Genomic DNA, 23,136 nt, shown 5'->3' with positions numbered 1-23,136 from the left:
GGGATTTCAGTGTGGTGAAGCAACGGGGCTCTCGTGCTCCTATCGGTTACTGCCTGCAGTACCAATGCTATTATGGTACTTTTAACTTATACCTTGCTTTTTTGACACCCAGGCGTGCTGGAGCAGCTAACAACATGTTTGGAAAGAATACAATTTCAAAAGCAATAACCAACTGACGTTTGAAAAGCAGGAGACTGCCTTAGCTCTTAACTGCCTGGCCAATGTGTGCATTCAAGGAAAAGAAGCAGTGGATAATCCTTCAGAGGGGCAGTTCAAAAGAGAGTAACCAGACCCGGGTCAACCTGCATGCTTTGCAGCATTATAGGAATTTGAACCCAAGTCTCCCAGATACTAGTCTGTGCCACATTGGCACCATACCATGCAGCTGGAGGAAGAGTACAAGAGAACCACTTTGTATGGGTCTTCAGAAAACGCAATACATTATTACAATACATTGAAAGCCAGTTTGGTGTAGTGGTTAAGTGCGCAGACTCTTATCTGGGAGAACCGGGTTTGATTCCCCACTCCTCCGCTTGCACCTGCTGAAATGGCCTTGAGACAGCCATACCTCTCATAGGAGTTGTCCTTGAAAGGGCAGCTGCTGTAAGAGCTCTCTTAGCCCCACCTACCTCACAAGGTGTCTGTTGTGGGGGAAGAAGGTAAAGGAGATTGTGACCGCTCTGAGACTCAGAGTACAGGGCAGGATATAAATCCAAAAATCCAATAACCACTTTGTATGGGTCTTCAGAAAAAGCAATACTTTATTGCTGCTCTCTCGCTCTCTCTTTGTTCGGAAAGAGAGGAGTGTGTGACCCCTGAGTGAAACAGCATATTCACCATCTCCCAGCTCAACCAGCCAGTCATAGAATCATAGAGTTGAAAGGGATCTCCAGGGTCATCTAGTCCAACCCCCTCCATGGAACTCAATCTTACCCTCCATGGAACTTGCTGCATGGAACTCAGTCTTACCCAGACTGAGTGTCAGCTTGAGTACTCTCTCCATTCAGGGCCTGATGGACCTCAAGGCAGGCGTTCAGAAGTGTCACCACGCTACTAGGATTCGATACATGGAAACGGAAGAACTGAGTGCAGCTGCCTCAGCGTATTGAATTCCTCTCACTCCGAGCCTTGGGAAACCTCGCCTTGTGGTTAGGCAGAGATTGCAAATAGGATTAGGCAAAGAGCTTGTGGGAGAGGCAAAGAACCCTCCACAATTCCAGAGCAGTAGCTGTGTTGCGGCAGACCCTCATCTCTTCTCTTGCTCCTCAGTTGAGCCTGTGCCATTCATGATCTCACTATATCCCATCCTCCACGGGCTGCCGGGCAGCCAGAACCCCAGAACACCAGATCCAGCCAGGCTCTCCACATATAAAATGATGCAGGCATCGCTTTGGTGCCTCAGCTTTCTTCCACCCTGGAATTCAAAGCCGCACACATAGAACTGCCCATCCAGGCTGTTATGTCTTGCATTTCAGTCTTGATGTTACAACACAACGAACGCTACAGAGGCGACCAGTGGAAGCCCACTGGTCCCCAGATGTAGCTCGCTAATACGCCCTGCCAATCAAGATCTGTGGCAGGAAGTTTAACTGGCTAGGATTGGACCTGGCCAGACGGAGGGTTGTTCTGGGGTATGTATATAACCAGGGCCTGGCCCACGTTTCTCCCTCTTGTGATGTACTCGCCAATAAAGTATGTTGCCTTCAACACGTCTCGTCACGCAGTACATTACAGTGGCGACGAAGGTGGGATCCTAGCCAGGTAACTCCCCAAGCGGGAATTCGCTGACCTGGCCAGAGACGAGGAAGACATGCAGTCTAGGGAGACTGAAGCGCCTGCCATCCCACCACCATGGCTAACCCGAGTGTGACGACGGGCCACCTTTCAGAGTTCGAACCCGCCAACCCCAATAGGTGGGAGACCTACACAGAGTGGGTCGACTGCTACCTATGAGCGAACATGATCACGGACTACAGCCGCAAGAGAGATGTTCTCCTGAGTGTCTGTGGGGAGGCCACATTTGAGATCGCAAAGGGTCTCTTGGCCCACATGAAGATCACGGAGAAAACATATGAGGAGATAGTCAGACTCCTGACCGGGCACTTCTTGCCCCAGCCCTCCATCATCGCCTGCCAATTTCTCTTCCACAAGAGGGATCAAGGGCCGGGAGAGACGGCCACAGTCTACCTGGCAGCCCTCCACCAACTTGCGGGGAACTGCAACTTCGACAAGCTGGATGAAGCCCTGAGGGATCGATTCATCTGGGGCCTCCGAGACAAAAGACTGCAGCAAAAGCTCTTCGCAAAGGAGGAGCTCACCCTTCAACTTGCCTTCAATGAAGCCACCGCGTTCGAGAGAGCCACCAAAGCTTTCCACAACCCGCGAGCAGAAGCCGTCCACCAAGAGGAGATGGCGCTGGGCAACCCAGAGGAGGCGGAGGCACACCAGCTCCATCACCAACCAGGAATGGGGCCAAGAGCGACCATTTGGCCACGAGCGACCGAGAGACCAGCCAACACCAAGTGCGCCAGCTGTGGGGATCCACACGAGCGATGGGACTGCCCACATCGCAACGTAGACTGCAGGAACTGTGGAAGAGTGGGCCACATAGCATGGGCTTGCCGGGACAAGGCCACCTGCAGATGCCAGTCCACCAACCATGACTCGACCGAGGACTACTCGACCACATTGACTAGCCTACAGGTACTGAACTTGCCCCTCAACACCCCCAATAAGGTCAGGGTGTTAGTCCTAATAGAGGGCACTCCATGCCTAATGGAGCTGGACTCGGGCTCCTCCATCTCGGAGGAGTCTCTAAGAAAACTATGCCCCCGTGGCCAGCCCAGGCTGCGACTGGCTTTCATACTGCGGGACTTCCAAAAAACCCCGTACAGATTTTGGGTTGGGCCACTGTTAGGGTAGAGTTTAAGAAATTTAGGGGCAAACTGGAAATACTTGTGGTCAAATGCCAGCTCACCACATTACTGGGGCTGGCCTGGTTTCGACCACTTGGTATTCAGAGGGATGGTGGCTCAGTGGTAGAGCATCTGCTTGGGAAGCAGAAGGTCCCAGGTTCAATCCCTGGCATCTCCAAAAAAGGGTCCAGGCAAATAGGTGTGAAAAACCTCAGCTTGAGACCCTGGAGAGCCGCTGCCAGTCTGAGAAGACAATACTGACTTTGATGGACCAAGGGTCTGATTCAGTATAAGGCAGCTTCATATGTTCAGATAGTGGGTGTGCAGCAGCTGCGAATGCAAAATTTCGAGCATGTATGCTGGGGATTTCTGGAAATGTTTGATGGGTCCCTAGGGTGCTACAAAGGGCCTCCCATCACCTTACCCCTCGATCCCCACGTGAGACCGATAAGACTAAAGGCTAGGCGAGTTCCATTCGCTCTTAAGCCAAAAATTAAAGCAGAGCTAGACCGCCTCACAGCCCAGGGAGTGCTAGAACCGGTTTCCTACGCTGCATGGGAAACACCTATAGTCACTCCAGTGAAGCCTAATGGAGATGTGCGCATCTGCGCAGACTATAAGTGCACAATAAATAAGGCACTTCAGGACAATCCATACCCCGTTCCGGTGGTCAGCCACGTACTGGCAGCACTAGCGGGCTCTAAGGTTTTTGGGAAACTGGACTTGTCCCAGGCATACCAGCAACTCCCGGAGGATGCCAAGACAGCAGAAGCCCAGACCATTATGACCCACAGGGGAGCTTTTCGGGTGCGGCGGTTGCAATTTGGGGTTAGTGTGGCTCCGGGGATTTTTCAGAGCATAATGGATTCTCTTCTCAAAGGGATCCCCGGGGTGCAACCATTTTTCGACGACGTTTTGATCGCCGCCCCAGACGCTGAGGAGTTCAGCAGCCATCTGCGTGAGGTACTCTGCTGTTTTCAGGCGGTGGGACTGAACGTAAAGTGGGAGAAGTGCTCCCTCGGGGTGTCGAGGGTGGAGTTCATGGGGTTTGCAGTAGACGCCGCGGGCATCCACCCGATGGCCGAAAGACCAGGGCTATTGTCCATGTCCCGGCCCCCACGTGCAAGATGGAGTTACAAAGTTTCTTGGGATTATTAAATTTCTATCATTCATTTTTGCCCCACAAAGCGGCCATCGTAGAACCCCTTCATAGGCTCCTAGATAAAAACGCTCTGTGGGTCTGGGTAAAGAAGTAGGCCGCCGCTTTTCAGGCAGTCAACGACCTACTAGTTTCCAATGATGTGCTCCACCATTTTGACTAATCCTTACCAGTGATTCTGGCTTGCGATGCTTCCCCGTACGGGGCGGGCGCCGTCCTGGGGCACCAACTCCTGGACGAGACGGAGGTTCTCGTAGCCTATTTTCGAGTACCTGACCCCTGCCGAGCGCAATTATGCCCAGATAGACAAGGAGGCCTTGGCGATCGTGGCGGGTGTGCAAAAATTCAACTATTATCTGTACAGTAGGCGTTTCACGATCACCACAGACCATAAGACACTACTGGGCCTCCTCGTCCCAGACCGCCAGACGCTGCAAATTCTGTCACAGTGCGTCCTGCGGTGGAATCAGTTCCTCAATTCATACACATATGCCCTGGTCCACTGCCCTGGCAAAGCTATGGGACACGCTGACGCCCTCAGCTGCCTGCCGCTGCCCTCTATGGACCCGGCCCCGGCCCACCATGTGATGCTGATAGAGACTCTACCAGAGAGGCCCCTCCACGCTGCCAAGGTAGCTAAGGCTACGGGTAGAGACCGCATCCTCGCCCATGTTTTAGACTGGGTGGGAAGGGGATGGCCTGCGGGCAAACAGGACGCAGAATTCAGGGCATTCGCATCACGCAGAAAAGAACTGTCCATGCACAAGGGGTGCTTTCTCTGGGGAAGCAGGGTGGTGGTTTCCCCCCCCCCATTGCGGAAACAAGTGCTTGAAGCCCTACACGAAACACATCCAGGAATAGTGCGGATGAAGGCCCTGGCATGTAGCTATGTATGGTGGCCGGGAACGGACGAAGAGATTGAAGGGTGGGTTCGAAGGTGCCAACCCTGCCAAGAGTCCCGGCCTGATCCGCCCAGTGCCCCTGTCCACCGCTGGGAGTCCAATAGGAGGCCGTGGTCCCGGTTACACCTAGACTTTGCGAGGCCATACCAGGGCCAAATATTCTTTATTCTTGTAAATGCATATACCAAGTGGTTGGAAGTTATTCCCGTAGCTTCAACCTCCATTGTGGCGGTGGTCAGAGCCTTGCGTAGGGTCTTTTGCATGCATGGGATTCCCGATACCGTCATGGACAATGGGACCACTTTCACCTCCCGGGAATTCTGGGAGTTCTTGAATAGATACCTCATACAGCACATTCGATCCACCCCCTTCCATCTGGCCACCAACGGCCAAGCAGAGTGCATGGTCTGCACCACTAGAGGCCCTAGGGCACATTGTACAGGGAGATTGGGACCACCACGTGGCAGCCTTCCTATTTGATAACAGAATCACCCACAACCCCATCACCGGGTTAAGCCCTGCCGAGTTACTGATGGGGAGGAAGTTGATCACGAGGCTAGACAGGTTGCATCCTGACCGGGCCACGGACCTCCGCAGTTCCCCCAAAACTAGGGAAGCCGCTAGGGGGTTCTTTCCAGGGGATCCGGTGTATGCTAAGAACTTTGCAAGCAGCCCGGAATGGTTAGCTGCCCGGTTGCTGAGGGTGACCGGGTCCCGCTCCAACGAGGTCTCGTCAGAGGGGGGCCAGATCCTAAGGAGGCATATCGACCAGCTGCGCCACCGCACTCTGCCACAGGAACCGACAGCAATCGGGGAAGGGGGGAGCGGGGGAGAACTGACAGCAACACCCCTGGAAGCTACCCAGCCCATGCCAGCCGCACCGACTATACGGGCGGAAGAGCACCACAGCGGTGGAAGCGACCCCCCCTCAGAGAGGGGATTCCGGAAGAACAGCAAGTGGCGGACAGTGCTCTTCCAGCATCACCCCAAAACGAGGAGCCAGCAACGGCGGCTGCTCCAACTCCCCAAATAACCCCGAGGAGGTCGACCAGGGAACGCAGGGCGCCAGCCTACTTGAAAGACTTTGTGTCCTGAACTAGGGGCAGGAGGAGTGTTATGTCTTGCATTTTAGTCTTGATGTTACAACACAACGAACGCTACAGAGGCGACCAGTGGAAGCCCACTGGTCCCCGTATGTAGCTCGCTAATACGCCCCGCCGATCAAGATATGTGGCGGGAATTGGACCTGGCCAGACGGAGGGTCGTTCCGGGGTATGTATATAACCGGGGCCCGGCCCGCGTTTTTCCTCTTGTGATGTACTCGCCAATAAAGTATGTTGCCTTCAACACGTCTCGTCACTCAGTACATTACACAGGCCCAGACCCACTTAGCTCGGACAATGTTGCTGAGTCATGGGCCTTTCAACCATCATCTGGGATGGAAGCGGGGGCTGCATCATGAAAAGGGGTAGAATTCTAGCAGGAGCTCCTTTGCATATTAGGCCACACCCCCTGATTTAGCCAATCCTCCAAGAGCTTGCAAGGCTCTTTTTTGTAAGCTCTTGGAGGACTGGCTACATCAGGGGTGTGTGGCCTAATATGCAAAGGAGCTTCTGCTAGAATTCCACCCCGATCATGAGGATGTCAAAGGCGTTGCTCAACAGAAACCTTTGAACTCTGGGCAACTGCATTCTCCATAGCACAGCTTTTTGTAAAATATTTTTATGTTTGCCTCTATCTTGGCACCTCAAGGCGGGTAACAGCAATAAATGTAAGACCCATTCATACCGGGTACAATAAAACATTAAGAACATTACACAAAAAATACGTTAAAACTACATTAAACTACTTTGAGCAGCAATCAGTAGGGGGAGCTGAGTTATGGTTAGCAACAATACCTTGCATTCATCTTTCACTGGCCTTGTCTCCCTCCTCTTCGTCTCAGCATATTCAACCCCCACCCCCACACAAAAGTTTTGCAATGCAGATTGTAATCTCTGTGAAGATAAAGACCTGTCTTTTTGTTTATGGAACTCTACAAAAGTGTGCAAACTGATGGTGATAACATTAAAAAAAAATAACATTTCATTACGCCATACGCTCGTTCCTGGCAAGGGCTCCAGAGCTCAGGAATCAGAGCTAGGAATCCCATCAGAGCTAGGAATCGCAGCAAGACGTGTAAACTGGTTCTGCAGAAAAGAATATTTTCCTTGCAGAGGGAGGATTGTAAAGACAGAGGGGGGGAAAGGCCACCCAACCAGATTGTGCCTTATATCAGACATATATCAACGATGACAAATGTTCTTGACTTTGTAGATTCAGTGGAGGATTATGCTTTGTTTGTTGGCTCCTTAATAGCAGAGAAAGATGAATTTGTTCCACAGGCCTAGTCGGTGCTTTCCTTTTTGTGTTGGCAGGTACAAGGATGTGAGAGGTATAATGGAGATGAACAGCACTGACAAATGATATATATTGGTACAGGTGGATTTCATTACCGAGGCTGCACCCACAGCAGGCAACCTGGCCACGTGCCTCTCCTGGTGTCCTTACAAAGATGTAAGACACCGAGAACATATGTAAGACACCGAGAACACCGAGACACCAAGAAGCCGCCCTGAGCCACTTGCTGGGAAGGGCGGGATATAAATCATAAAATAAATAAATAAACAAACAAACAAACAAACATATCAGTCACACAAGTGCAAGCGTTCTATGGTTGCCTCTGAGCCACACTACATCCATTCTCCTCCAACTAACCTTGCTACAAGAAGGGTAAGACAAAACCTCCCTTTCCTGAGCAGCGGCAACCTGTCGCCGTTTAAAAGGAAACAGAGGTAAAGAAAAAATTTGTCTCATTCCATCACTTCCTCCACTCACAATCAGAAAAGTTAAGAGCCTGGGGGCCAAGAAACCATATCTGGTTTTCTTCCGGTTTGGTGTACTGTGTTAGGAACACAGAATCTAATCTGGGAGAACCAGGTTTGATTCCCCATTTCTCCACACACATGTACCTGTGTGACCCAGAGTCAGTCACAAGTTCTTGCATAGCTGTTCCTCTCAAGAGCAGTCTCCGTTAGAGCTCTCTCAGTTCCACCCGCCTCACCTCGCAGTAGGGAGGGGAAGGGAAAGGAGATTGTAAACTGCTCTGAGATGCCAAGTAAAGGTTGGGGTATAAAGCCAATCTCTTCTTCTCTCTTCTTCCTACCAGACAAAAATGGCCTACTTTTGGCTCCAGATATGAACCAAGATTTAATCTTTGGCTCTTATACAGAAAAATTAGGATCTTTTTTTTTCCAACAAGAAAACTGCTCATGTGTTGAAGTGTACTTTGTTGGACCCCCTTGGTGGCAGGTGTCTCTCTCTCTCTCTCTCTCACTCACTCACAAACACACAGACACAAATGCGAATGTTAGCAAGCAAAGAAAAAAAAATATCAAGACAGATGCATGAGACAACAATTCTGAAACTGTGAATGCTCAGACAAGAAAACATCAATATACTACCTGGGGGATTTGCTACAGAAATCGAAAGTGGCAGATCCATGGCCTTGGGTTTGATGTGCACATTAATTTACAGCTATAGCCAAGGTTTACACTACCACAATTCCTAATCTGTGGCATGATTCACACCAGTGTTTGTTGCTGTGTGGATAAGCCTGGGGGATTCTTAGGCTTTTACGCTCCCTCCTTCTCCTTTCCCCCCAGTGATCTTTCCTTTTTCTTTTATCCAACAAAAGCTCTATGATACATTAGTCTTGAGCAGTGGAGAGTTGGTGTTAGTCTATTTATCACCAAACAGACAAAAAGGGGGGGAAATGCAACTCCTAGAGTTCTTTTTTAATCACTGTCAGAAAATAAAAAAGTGACTAAGTCATAGGAAGGAGCCCGTGGTGCAGAGTTGTAAGCTGCAGTACTACAGTCCAAGCTCTGCTCACGACCTGAGTTCAATCCTGGCAGAAGTTGGGTTCAGGTAGCCAGCTCAAGGTTGACTCAGCCTTCCATCCTTTTGAGGTTGGTCAAATGAGTACCCAGCTTGCTGGGGGGAAAGTGTAGATGACTGGGGCAGGCAATGGCAAACAACCCCATAAAAAGTCTGCAGTGAAAACGCTGTGATGTGATGTCACCCCATGGGTTGGAAACCACTGGTGCTTGCACCTTTACCTTTTAAGTCATAGGAATATATGTCCGAATGAACTTGCAAACATGGTAAAATATAACGCCTCCTGAGATTAGTGTACAAAAGGCGTTCCAGAAGGATATGCGCTTGTGTCTATCTTACCTAGGGACAAGGGCAGATATGGGCTGAATAAGGTAAAAGCATGAACCTACTTCTCCTAATTGTTGAAGAGTAAGCATTTAGTCTGGCCGGCATGAATGCCCTTAACAGGCTTTGAGAAGACAACAACAGGAGGGAAGAAACGTTGGAGATGGAATATCAAACTGGGATGAGCAGTTGTGGTGTGCTCTAAAGGCTTTGGTGATGGAATGATTGATTTTAAACAGTTTCTCACCAAAGCAAATGCTGCATGAAAACCCAGAGCCTGGATAGTGTACAGGTTAACATTAAGAGCCAATGGTTTCTCAAAGACCAGGGGTGGCCAAACTGTGGCTTGGGAGCCACATGTGGCTCTTTTGCACATATTGTGTGGCTCTTGAAGCCCTCACCATCCCATCAACCAGCTCAGAGAAGGCATTTGTCTCCTTAAATACATTCTCCAAGCCAAGCCAGCCAGTGGCTTGGAGAATGCATTTAAACTTGCTTTCTTGCCACCTCTCCCTCCCCTATCCATCTTCCTTCCTTCGATATTCATGTCTGACAGCTCTCAAACATCTGACGTTTATTTTATGTGGCTCTTATGTTAAGCAATTTTGGCCACCCCTGTCAAAGAAAGCCTTAAACCATGTTGACCTATGAGAGTCAGTCAGTCAGTTTATTTATACAGTCATAGACCAGAACATGTAAGTCATTTAGAACAGCCTTAAAAGTACCTTACAAAAAGTCCCACAAAGAATCTACAGATTAAGATTTGAAGACTTGAGGATTATAACAGTGAAAAGAAAAGAATATAACAGATTATTATTAACCCTTTAAACCTTTTAAAAATCACTTTAAAATTTGTTAAAAGATTTACAGTTTGGCCTATCTGCCTTGCTTTTTGCATTCTTTATAAACCTGGGAACAGAACCTAGCCACCTGTCTTCTTGTCTGTTGGTTCCAATCTGACAGAAGGTAATCTAATTTGAGTTTATTTGATCTGCCAGGGAACCTTTCCAACAGCGGGCTAATAATTTCCCTTCGACTCACTGTATGATAAGAACAATTAAAAATATATGCTCCAGAGAATCTATTTCAGATTGGGAACAGGAACAGAGCCTAAGTGCATAAGGAGTCCCTTGATATCTCCCCTCTACAACTGCTGATGACAGGGACATACTCCTACCTAAGGTAAAGGCTCTTCTCATGTTGTGAGACTGTTTGCTGAAGAGAAATAGTCTGGGGAACTGTGAAGATCTGTTTGTCTTTCTATATCTAGCACTCTCTGCTCAATGAGTGATTTTGCCTGGTCAATGCCAAGGTTTAGTAGGGCTTGGGGTGGCGGGGGGAAGCCCCAACTTCCTGATGGCTGTATGGACTGCTTGGAGCCAATTGCATTGAAATTGGTCATGTAAGATTAGAGGGAACAGCCCCTTAGGATTCATGTTACCAGTGACCCATTTATATAAAGAAAGAAATCAAATTCTGGCCTCTACTCGAGTCATTCCTGTTTCCAAGCGAACCCAGGAGTTTGATACGCACCTGGGTACTTGGATTAATGTTCTGAGAAATTTGGATTGGGCTCTCTCTAGTAGGGACAGGGAGGAAGCTGAAGACCCCAGAAATGTTCCATAAGTAAGCTGGACCAGTATCCAGATCCTATGAGAGTCTTCTTTCAGGAGTGCCAAGTAGCCCCTGCTGCTCAAGGATGACTTGATGAACAGTCTAAATGCTTGTAACCAAGCCCTTGCCTCAAGGGAAGGCTGGCTGAGTTCTAAACGGACAGCCACACTGGCCACAAAGCGAGGGATGTTTAGAAGATGGTCAATGCTTTCATTTATCGAAACAATCCTTACAGCTACTCTGTAAAGGATAACAGGAATGACTTTAGGTTAAAGATTTGAATGGCACCTGGGACACAGTTCCCTTCTCCATTCTGGAAAAAGTCAGTACAGGTTTTCCTCCTCCTCCTCTCCAGTGATCTGATTAGATATTTCTGAGATAATCCAAAGTTTGGTGAAGTTTATACATCCCTCACAGAATTTCCTGAGGCCCATGGTGCAGAGTGTTAAAGCTGCAGTACTGAAGTCCTAAGCTCTGCTCACAATCTGAGTTCGATCCCCAGCAGAAGCTGGGTTTTTAGGTAGCCAGCTCAAGGTTGACTCAGACTTCCATCCTTCCGACGTCGGTAAAATGAGTCCCCAGCTTGCTGGGGGGGAAAGTGTAGATGACTGGGGAAGGCACTGGCAAACCACCCTGTAAAAAGTCTGCCATGAAAACGTTGTGAGAGCAACGTCACTCCAGAGTTGGAAATAACTGGTGCTTGCACAGGGGACCTTTCCTTTTTTCTGCAGAATTTCCAGCTTCTGTTTTCCTATTGTTTAGTTGCTATCACATTACTCCAAAAAGCGTGCAAGTTTTCTCTAGAGAATTCCTGCAGATATAGAGATACAGCAAACCCCAAATTTGGCAAGAAGAGAGGAGGGTGTGTGGAGGAGGAGTGGGGGGGGGGAGAAAAGAAAGGGGGGGGGGACCAAAACTCAGTGTGGTTCACAACATTTGTAGAACAGCAACCAAAACAGACACCTCCTCCCTGTCTCCCCCACATGTCTGTTCAGCAACCAGCTTGAATACCTGGCTCCTGAACATTTTTTAAGTATTCACATTTGCCAGAGGCAAGATCCAAGAACACTGGAAGGCCCAACGGTCTGAGATGGTACAGCACATTCATAGGTCCCTAACAGTAGGGACTTTGTGGCACCAGCTTTGAGGGGGAAAAACACACACCCAAGAAAAGTCTAATAATGAAGTACTTATTTTAGTAAATATCATATGAATGAAATAAGTGTTTTCTCAATACTTCACCGGCTTTCCTCACCACTTTCCCCAATTTTATTTTATTTTATTTTTTTTACAAGTGGAATTCAGCAGACTTAGTGTATAGTTAGTGCTAAGCTCTGGAGCAAAAAAAAAAGTTGTTTCCCTCATTTTTCAGAGTACATAAATGTGCACTGGCTAAATAAAACAGTCACTGTACCCCAGGAGGAATGCTCCTCTTTGGGCACTGGCTGAAAAATGTGCTGGCTTGATCCTTAGATCCTGGCCAGCTCTAAGAACTGGTAGGTTTGGGAGTGCCTGCTCCTTTGGGGCACTGTTTTTGCGATTCTCCTTTTTTTAAAAAAAGGGGGAGGGAAGGCAACATTTTAAGCAAAGACATAAAAACGGAGTTTTCAGGGGGGCTGTACCATGTCAGCACAATTGAAAGAGTTGGTTGGGTTGTGGAGGAGTTGGTTGGGTTGTGCCTGGATTTGAAACTGGTTCTGCTAGGTGTACATTGGGCCCTATGAACAGAGGTCCATCAGTGGCTATTAGCCACAGCGTATTGTTGGAACTCTCTGTCTGAGGCAGTGATGCTTCATATTCTTGGTGCTGTGAGGGGCACAGTGGGAGGGCTCCTAGTGTCCTAGCCCCACTGGTGAACCTTCTGATGGCACCTGGGGGTTTTTTGGCCACTGTGTGACACAGAGTGTTGGACTGGATGGGCCATTGGCCTGATCCAACATGACTTCTCTTATGTTCTTAATGAATGAAGTAGATTTATTGTATGTGGCCATTGGCTATCACAATACAAGGTTAAACACAGTATCATAAAAAGTAGTCAAACAGAAATAAAGAATGGTCCCATAAACATACACTGTGCAGTACATTTCACAATAGGGAGTGGGATGGAGCAGATTTCTACAATAGCCCTTGAGGTAACAGCCACTACAACATGCGCAAGGGCTAGCACAGAGACCTAGATCACATGGCCACCCTTCTTGCTACCTCCATTTTGCACAGGTAGAGAAGAAAAGAGTCAGGAGCCTCTCATGGCCTGGATGAGGGCAGCACTGGCTCATGGGGACATCAAAACTGAGCGCTAGTGTTTGTTTGGCAGTGCATTTCTCGAGGAAGGTACGGTTGCCTTAGCCTGAAAATTTTAAGAGCGCTCAAACACCTGACAGATTCAGGTGAGGATTTGTAAGGCTGAAGGCCCTGACTAAACATACACAGCAGAATGGGATGTTATAATTCTGAGACAGTAGAATGGCGTTCACCCTGACCTGGCTAGCCCCATCTCATCAAATCTCAGAACCTAAGAATGGCCAACCCCAGGGCTTTTTTTTAGCAGGAATGCATAGGAACATAGTTCTGGCTGGCTTGGTGTCAGGGGGGTGCGGCCTAACATGCAAAGTAGTTCCTGTTGAGTTTTTTCCTACAAACAAGCCCTGTGTGAAACTATGGTGATGTCAGGGGTGTGGCCTAATATGCAAATGAGTTCCTGCTGGGCTTTTTTCTACCAAAAAAAGCCCTGGTCAGCCCTGGTTCATCTTTGTATGGGAGACACCATGGAAGTCCAGTGTCACTACACAGAGATAGGCAATGGCAAACCATCTCTCTTAGTCTCTTGCCTTGAAAACCTGATGGGGTCGCCATAAGTCAACTGAGACTTGATGGTACTTTATACATACACACGGAACAGACTTCACTTCAGACTGTGGGAACTATTAAAGCAGGGAAGTTTGAGAAAATGGAGCTCTTTCACTTGCATGTGGTAATAGTTCAGTCCATCCTACCACCCTGGTATTCCACTATTTCACTGCCAATTCATGCAGTGGCACGAAGAAGAAGAAGACTGTAGATTTATACCCCACCCTTCTCTCTCAATCAGAGTCTCAGAGTGGTTTACAATCTCCTTTATCTTCTTCCCCCACAACAGACACACCCTGTGAGGTGGGCAGGCCTGAGAGTGCTCTCCCAGAAGCTGCCCTTTCAAAGACTATTCATAAGAACATAAGAGAATCCATGCTGGATCAGGCCAATGGCCCATCCAATCCAACACTCTGTATCACACAGTGGCCAATATATATATTGTGAGACTCTGTTGTGAGATCTGAGATAATTCTCCCAAGTATGGAACATGTAATGCACATTTGATTGCAGGGATCCTGGGAAAAAGTAACATGTAAGAAGACTCTTGTGAGAGCTATGACTGACCCAAGGCCATTCCAGCAGCTGCAAGTGGAGGAGTGGGGGAATCAAACCCGGTTATGCCAGATAAGAGTTCGCACACTTAACCACTGCACCAAACTGGCTCTCTACCACAGTCCCTAAACAAGTGGAGCGGTAGCAGGGAAAGGGATCTTTATGGAAAGGTTAATGGTAGTCCCAGCCGGAAGACTTTAACTATGTCTTCCGCTCTGCCCGAGTTCTTCCTAGGTCCATGCAACCACATGTGCATTGTAGGGATTCCAACCTCCAGGTGGTTGCTGAAGATCTCCTGGGATGACAACTGCTCTCCAGGTGACCAAGATCAGTTCCCCTGGAGAAAATGGTCACTTCAGAAAGTGATCTCTATGGCATTATACCCCATTTAAGTCCCTCCCCCCCATGCCCCGCTGTCCTCAGGCTCCACCTCCAAAATCTCCTGTCTGCTTCTGGCATGAGGGCTCTCAGAGCACGTTACATTTCTCCTGGGTCCATGCAATCAAAATCCCTGCGATCAAATGTGCATTATGTGTTCCATACTTGAGAACATAATTTCAGGTGTGCAGAAGTCTGATTTGGATCAGAATGGTGACACACAAGGTATTCCCCAACCCAGAGCTGGCAACCATAGTGAATTGAGACATCTGGACTGGGAAATTAATCCCAGGCATGCGTGGCCCTGGTGCAACAGGGGCTCCAGCCTCCACCCCTGTGCTGTTTCCTCAGATGGAAATGGTCCGAGGGAGTTTCACGACTACTGATGGGCTCTTTTTTGTAAGCTCTTGAGGGTTGGCTACATTGTGGCCTGTGGCCTAATATGCAAAGGAGCTCCTGCTAGAATTCCATCCCTGGATGGGGCTATGCCCAACTTTCTTCAGCAGGGAAGGTCAGGAAAAGAGGACCAGGAGGGCAGGCTTCCTTTCCTCCCCCCTTCTGTGTTGTGGTCCTGATCCAAATCAGACTTCTGCATGCCTGAGCTAATTCTCCCAAGTATGGAACATGTAATGCACATTTGATTGCAGGGATCCTGGGAAAATGTAACATGTGCAGACCAGGAGCAGAGAGACTGCTTTTGTTGGGTATTCTACAAGGAAGGCTCTTGGTCTGAGCTCAGTGCAGTAGGAACTCAGGGCCTTCCCTCGAAGCAAGCAACTTGACTCTTTCACACAGCCCCAGACTATTGCTCTGAAGGACAGAAGTTCTCTGCTTATAGTTTGTTGCAGTCAGAAGTGGACAGATTGATCTGGGACTGACAGGTGGAGACAGATGATCCCACCCCATGACGCAGGGACAGACTAGACGGCCTTTAAATCCCCTCTGTCTCTGTGATTGGTTACACGGGTCCGGAAACTGGGTTTCAGTAGTATGCTGATGACTCTCTCATGTAATTCTCCATTTTCATCTGATCCAGGGCTTTTACAGGACTGATGATTGTTTACTCAGGATCTGAATGAGGCCTGGGCACAAACCCAACCACGAATCGCGATTCATGGATCGTTTTAAAACCACGTTTGACCATGGTGCTTGGTTTGTTTAATCTTTGCAGTTCATTTTCCCAGACAGCTGGGCGCTGATTCAATCAACTGCTAGGCAATGCTGGGGGTGGACTTCTGGGTGTCCATAGTGTGATTGGCAGCTCCAGGAGTCAAACATGGAGATCCCATTCTGCAGCATGAAGAGCTGTCCATGAAAGCTGAAGCTGAGCTTTGCTGAGGGCACCTGCTTTGGAGGGCAATAACTCGGATGTTCCAAATACATTTCCCCTGGTTTGTGCCATCCCTAATTCTGAACATTATAGGCAACCGGCAGAGGGGTGGGGAGGAGAAAACCTCAGTGCAGATGGACAGATTTTGTTTATGAAGTGTTTGTAACTGCTGCACTGTAAATGTACTCAGGACAATGTACCCACAATTTGAGGGATAATAAATGGAAAAAAAAATGTAAGCCACACGAAAGTCCCATGCTCAAAAGAGGCATTAATGCCAGGCTCTGAGGAGCAGCCCTGAAATTCCATCCAGACGGAGGAGACCCAACTAAATGTGCTGGAAGTTCCCCTGCCTCTGGAAAAAACATGATCTTTATTTGGGACCTCAGACTTGCTGAAATCCTCGGCTTCCTCTGACTTCAGGGGTTGCAAGCAAATGTCCTGATGCCTTTGCAGACTGGGCTCTGGGTGTTTCGGTTTTGGCACCGCAAAATTAACAGCCTTCAAGCTCTGCGCGTCTCCGTTTCTCCCACATGGGAAATAAGCAGAGACACACTTAATCCACCTAAGAGAGCAGAGCAACGTTTAATGCATGAATTGTTTCTGTGAAGGGCTCTATAGAAGAAAGTCACTGAAGGCAACGTTTTCCACAGCGGCGCGGATGGCCAAGGAGGTGAGTCACAAACCACTTATACTGGTATAGTCCCTTTGACTCCAGTGGGGACTATACTAATAGAAGTGGTGAGTGAATAGTCCCTTTATAGGCTTCCCACTTTTCCTAGAGAGACAGAGGTGGGGGGGGGGGGAGAAGAGGAGAGAATCATGCTATTTCAATATTCCCCCTGCAAAGCATCAAGGCTTTTTTTTTTCTTAAGGAGTCAAACTAACCACTAGTTTATTAATTTATTAATGACACCAACACCACTCATTCCTCCAAAGAGTTCAGAGTGGTTTGCATAAGGTGCAAAATATTGTTTGTATAGCCAGCTGCTAACCGCACACCTAAAAGCTCATTTTCCAACGATTCGTCACCTTCTGCAACTGCTAGGCTGAAAACTGCCACAGGACACAGAAGACAATGCAGTGAGTGGCAGGCCGTGGTGCACAATCAAAGTCAATCTTGTAGCTACTAAAATCGCACTGTGTGTGTGAGTAAGCAGGACTTTTTTTTTTTTGAGCAGGGATATGCAGGAATGCAGTTCCGGCTGGCTTGGTGTCAGAGGGTGTGGTCTAATAGGCAAACGAGTTCCTGCTGGGCTTTTTCTACAAACAAAGCCCTGAGAGTAAGAGTGAGAGAAAATGCAACCCTCAGCATTTCTGCATTAAATTTCTTAAACACTCCCCCAAGCTGGCCAACAGGTAGACTCAAGGAAGAGATCTTGAAATGACACAAACACCAGTCTTTGAAGCACTGAGAGACAGCATTGTTTTGAAGGGTGACACCATCTCCATTCCTTCTTCTTATCAGATCCCTCCACCCCAATGCTAAGTGAGCTACTACTTTTTCTCGTTCATGTGAAAAGAGTCTGGTTGTATGTAGGAAGGGCTTTTTTGTTCTGCGTAGCATGGATGCCAGAAAACCTTTAAATTGTTATCATTTCTCTTGGAAGACTATAGAATGCAAAGCCACAAGAACCAGAGGCTCATTCGAAAACAAAGCTAAGGATGAAACTTGAAATGTCCACAATGTTAGCCCTCCAAGTATGCTAACAAGTCCCACATGACCTTCCTGCTTAGTGTTTTGTTTTTCATGAATTCACCTATAATTTAGCTGCCTTCAGATTAATTTGGGTGAAAAAAGAAGTCTGCCGCCACAAGAATTTTATCACTTTTTGTAAATTTAAGTAAGACTCCAAACACTTCATCAGCATTCGGAGAACTGCAATGGAACAGTCCAAGGGCAAAGTAGACTTTGGTTGAACAAAATTGCCTGCCATAATCATCAGGCAATCATTTTGGTATAACAAAAGTTAGAGAGTAAAAACTGTAATGCTGGGATGACACAGGCAGATCCAAATTCGTGAGATTTCTCTGCACAACTGATTTAGTGCAAAATCATTTGTTAAGGAAAGCACACAGATGCCATCTAAGGTGCTAAATGTGCAGGAAGTGGGGGGGGGGGGTCCTGCAACTAACATGCAGGTTCCATGTTGACTGCAAGGTATCCATTAAAGGTATTGATTAATCCAGCAGGATGGAAATCAGAGAGGGTTCACAAGAACTGTTACTGTTGCCCACCCTTGAAGCATGAGGTCTGCTCACCCATAATACTCTGGCAGGACACATTCAAATCCACGTGCACCCCCAAGAAGGAACTTCTTAAACCACTGTCACTATTCATAAATGCACAGTTTTGGACCATTTGCCACACATTTGTTGCTGAAGCAACACCCATAACAACACACTTGTTGCTGAAGCACAGTCAACAGGACACACTTTGCTAAACCAGGTGGATAAGCATCTTAACCTGTAGCACAGACACCCCGCTGCGCCTTATCTCAGAGCTCTCACCAGAAGGATGACTGTTTCTGGCTAAGACCGCCAACTCTGTTTTATACAGATTAAGTTTGTATGCTTCTGTCAAGGTGTCAGCTATAAGGATGACTTCCCTGGCTGGCAACGGGGGGGAGGGCGGGAGAGAAAGCAGGCCAGGAGGAGCATGATACAAAGTAAGGTTGCAAGAACTGTCAATAAACTGCCAGGTGTACTTTCAACTCCCTATTCTGCCTCGAGGAGGTGAGGAAGGCAAAGTTTTGCGAGGAGACGCTGAACCTCCTCCAAGGAGGGCCCAAGTGATGCACCGAGTTTGAAACCCCCTTGCGCTGAGGTCACATGCTGCTGTGGAAAGTTTAACAAAAAACAAGGCACCAGGGTCTCTAAGCAGAACAAAAACAATGATAAGGCCATGCAATTTACAACAGACAAGGAAACTGGTGAAGCTCATGCTCTGTGTTATTGCTGGAGGCTACAATGTTCCATCAGAAGAAAATCTGTTTGGGACACTAATGAGGAAGGACGGAGCTCCTGAAGAAGACACAAAACTGCTTATATTCAAATAGCAAGTCGGGCTCAGGGATCCTTTTCTCCTATTCAGAAGCTTGTCTCTTGTTCTAGAGAAGTCCCATTGGCTAGTGGAAAGAAGGAGGAAATAAATCTCTATTTCATTCTTGGGATGGTCCTGGGACTACATCTGTAGAACACCACATTTGGACTGAAAAGGTTTTTCACCATTCATGGACTGTAACTACACTAATATTTTCTTACTGTTCTTTATTATAATATGCCTATATGTATGTTTGTTGTAAATTGCATGGTCTTATCCAGAGCTTTTTTGTAGAAAAAGCCCAGCAAGAACTCATTTGTATATTAGGCCACACCCCCTGACATCACTATTGTTCCGCACAGGGCTTTTTTGTAGGAAAAGCCCAGTAGGAACTCATTTGCATTTTAGGCCACACCTCCTTACACCAAGCCAGCCAGAACTGTGTTCCTGCTAAACCCCCCCCCCCCCCCCCCCCCCCGGTCTTATCATTGTTTTTGTACTGCTGTGGAAAGTTTGGCTTGTTCCCACAGAAGTCAGAAGTGTCTTAATTAAAACTTCTGGCTGGTGCTGTATCCATCCAACATAGTTAGCACTCATCACTTGCCTCCCACGTGGCCTGAGAGCATGCCTGGTGCATAGGCCAAGGGTGGGGGGGGGGGGAATCACAGACTAACAGGGAAAACAGGAATAGCTGTACTGACTGCAGCAAGTCCTCAGGGTTTTCTTGCTCCTCTTTTAACTCCTAGAGAATGTCCCGCAAGAAGGTTGCCCACCTAGCTATCCTAAAACTAGTTAATTCTTCTCACCAACCCAAAGGGGGAATTTCAGCTAAGGATACATCCAGGACTTTTTTTTGTATCAGGAACTCCTTTGCATATTAGGCCACATAACCCTGATGTAGCCAATCCTTCAAGAGCTTACAGGGCTCTTAGTACAGGGCTTACTGTAAGCTGCAGGAGGACTGGCTACATCGGGGGGGTATGGCCTAATATGCAAAGGAGTTCCTGCTACATAAAAAAAAGCCCTGAATATATCTAAACACTGGGGAAGGTCTTCATGGCTATGGGGCACAGTCCACCTGCACACCACTGTTAATCTCTGAATTAGTTGGGTTTTTAAAAAAAAAAAAAAATCATGAGAAAATCCTTGGGAGAATTCATGGCCTTTCAGAATTTTCCCAAGAAAACTCAAGCCTGAACTCATTTCTGCCTTTGATCCATCCCATCCAAGGACACATCCAAGCTTAAAGTGAATGTAAATGTCAACCATCTGAGATTCGAAGATGTTACTCTTCTACATCTGGAGAAAACAAAACCAAAACAGCAGGCCTGTAACAACTGGCAGATGAAGCATGCAGTTTCACAGGAGAAACACAGAGCCCGTGAGCAGTCTAAGCTGGCAAGTGGGTGTGGCTGAAGTCACCTGAAATCTTTTGTTAGTGTACATGGGGTTCTATCACAGCAGTATCTACAAGAGAATAATCACTGTATCTTGACTGTATGCACAAGTTTTTCTGAGTACGACCAGCTGCTCTAACTTTCCACCCTGGACAGAACCTTTTAAAAAATCAAATGCGTCGTCTCAATAATTCATCACAAGCGCAAATTGCAATTTGGCATGCCATCATGAACCTTTTCAGTGTGGACAGAGCAGAGGTTTGCCAAACTGCAGTCTGTGCTCGTGGTGAATGATTCGGACGATCCACAAACTGTGTGCATGTAGTAACTCAAGCCAGGGAACAATACAATTTAGCTATAGAGCAAGTTCTGTGAATCAATAATTATTTAATTTGCTTCTGCCCAGGACTTCAACTGTGTGAAGGGTTTTTTTTTTTAAAAAGCTGTGCAGCCCCCTAAAAGGCCAGAGCAGCAGTTTTACTGCATTTACACTAGTGATCTCTGTGAAGGGCCAGCACGTATTACTATATACTCCGGAACACTGCAAGCTGATGGTTGCCTCGTGTGGATCCACTGTGAGTTTGGAGATGTGAACCTCCCTCTTTTCACACTTTATGTGATCACTGGTATAAACACAGGGCGCGCACACCTGCTGCAAAATGCAACTTGCCCTCCAGCCGCAGATTCCAATTCTTTTGTATCTGGCACTGGGACATGTTCTTAGCTGGGATCCTGCCAGTGCACACAGTGCGAGTCAATGAGCTCTCCCTGCCCTGCAAGCAAAACTAGAGGCAATTCTCAATAGTGAACTTGTATGGGGGGTTACTAGCCCCGTGGCACAGAGTGGTAAGCTGCAGTATTGCAATCCAAACTCTGCTTGTGGCCTGAGTTTGATCCCGGCCAACGCTGGGTTCAGGTAGCCAGCTTGACTCAGCCTTCTATCTTTCCGAGGTCGGTAAAATGAGTTCCCAGCTTGCTGGGGGGAAAGTGTAGATGACTGCGGAAGGCAAACCACCCCGTAAATTGCAAACCACCCCGTAAAAAGTCTGCTGTGAAAACGTTGTGATGCGATGTCACCCTAGAGTCAGAAATGACTGGTGCTTGTATGGGGGACTACCTCTACCTCTATTTGGAGAGGGGGGGGGGTAACAGGCATTGGGGATCCCTTTTATTTGAGCTTCCATGTTTTATTTGAGCATCCATAGCAGGCTTGCAAGGCACACGCTGCTAGTGCCAATCCAGTCAACATTTGCCGTGCTAGTTTCTCTCCTTCTAAAGTGTTTCTGTGGCCATGGGAGGACTGGACGTGTCAAGGGTTGAGAAGGTGTAAAGTGTGATGACATTTTCTTGGGCCCGCCCTGCATTCTCTTACCATTCAATGCTCAGAGACCTGGGACGGTAGGCGGGCAGCTCAGCCGAGCCATACTCAGCTTTCCTCCTCTTCTCCTGCTTCTGCTTAACTGATAACCGGTATGTGAACTTAGAGAGGCTGCTCTCAGACCTGGGGAAGGGGGGAAAGGAGAGGCGTTAACTTCACTGCAGCACCCAAGTAACCAGAGGGGACAGCATCAGGGAGAAGGTTGCTGGCTGAAATGGGCAGAAGTTCAGCAAAGCCATGTGTTCACAGGATCACCCACCTATTAGTCAACTCAAGCTAACAAAACTTAGACTGATTGGGTAACAGGGAGATATTGCATACTCGCAGGAAGGACCATGCAAAAAATAGCAAAGAGAAGAGGAAGAGGAAGACGAGGAGGTTGGATTTATACCCTGTCAACCCTGCTTAGCTTCTGAGATCAGATGAGATCAGGCTAGCCAGGGTGCATCGCCTATAAAAGAAGCAAGTTAAATACTCTAACAAGGGCTTCAGACTTTGTGGCTTTTCCTCCCAGAACCACTAGGGGCATATACCCTTGGGGGCTAGAAGTGCCACTCAAGGTATTATGGTGAAAGCTACCACAGATGACAACCACCAGGGGTGGTATTCTAGCAGGGGCTTCTTTGCATATTAGGCCACACACCCCTGATGTAGCCAATCCTCCAAGAGCTTTCAAGGCTCTTTTTTTTGTAAGCTCTTGGAGGATTGGCTACATCAGGAGTGTGTGGCCTAATATGCAAAGGAGCTCCTGCTAGAATACCACCCCTGACAACCATAAAGTTAACAGTTACAGAGGACAAGGTGTTAGTCATTTAATCTTGGATAGAGGGTTTGACTGACCCTCCTCAGCAATGAAACTCATTCTTCCAGTTGAGCCAATCCCCCAGAACTTTTGTGAAGATAAAATGAACAAGTTGATTATGGTGGAGAAACGAATTCATGTACCATCTATACTACACTGAATTCCTTGGGAAAAGAGTACGATAACCTTGGATAGGCAACTAGAATAATAAAGGACAAGCCACCCTAGCAAGTGAAAGGAAAAAAGGAAAACCTAAGGGAAAAAAATCACATAAAACCAGCAAATGCTATGTGGGTTCATGTGGGTTATGTAGACCAAAGTTTCAACACTGAAACCAAACAAAATACCTCAGAAATGTTTCTCAGAAAAGTAAGCCTTCCGTCTCTCTTTCTTTGCAACAATGAAATAAACCGCAAACAGCCAGTCATTTCTCAGATACGTTTCAAACACAGACATCTTCAATTCATTAACTCTGGTTATTGATTTATTTTTCAGCTTATAAATTTGCTGCTGCTCAAGGCAGAAGAGAGCCAGTTTTTTGGAGGGTAAAGCT

The 23,136-nt window shown here is 47.5% G+C and overlaps 1 protein-coding gene across 2 annotated transcripts in view; it reads right to left on the bottom strand.

The window, feature by feature from the left end:
* LOC132588309 (ankyrin repeat and fibronectin type-III domain-containing protein 1-like) overlaps nt 1–23,136 on the bottom strand; it is a 491,222-nt gene that overhangs the window by 98,223 nt on the left and 369,863 nt on the right. The window contains exon 6 of one of the 2 annotated variants that reach the window (XM_060260671.1): nt 21,776–21,904. The exons of the other annotated variant lie outside the window; for it this stretch is intronic. Coding sequence (XP_060116654.1) covers nt 21,776–21,904 — 129 coding nt within the window. The remainder of the gene's footprint in view (nt 1–21,775; nt 21,905–23,136) is intronic. 2 annotated transcript variants of the gene reach the window in all.

This window comes from Heteronotia binoei, chromosome 20 (assembly GCF_032191835.1).
Source record: "Heteronotia binoei isolate CCM8104 ecotype False Entrance Well chromosome 20, APGP_CSIRO_Hbin_v1, whole genome shotgun sequence".
Taxonomy (NCBI): Eukaryota; Metazoa; Chordata; class Lepidosauria; order Squamata; family Gekkonidae; genus Heteronotia; species Heteronotia binoei.
This window is presented reverse-complemented; position numbering and strand designations above follow the sequence as displayed.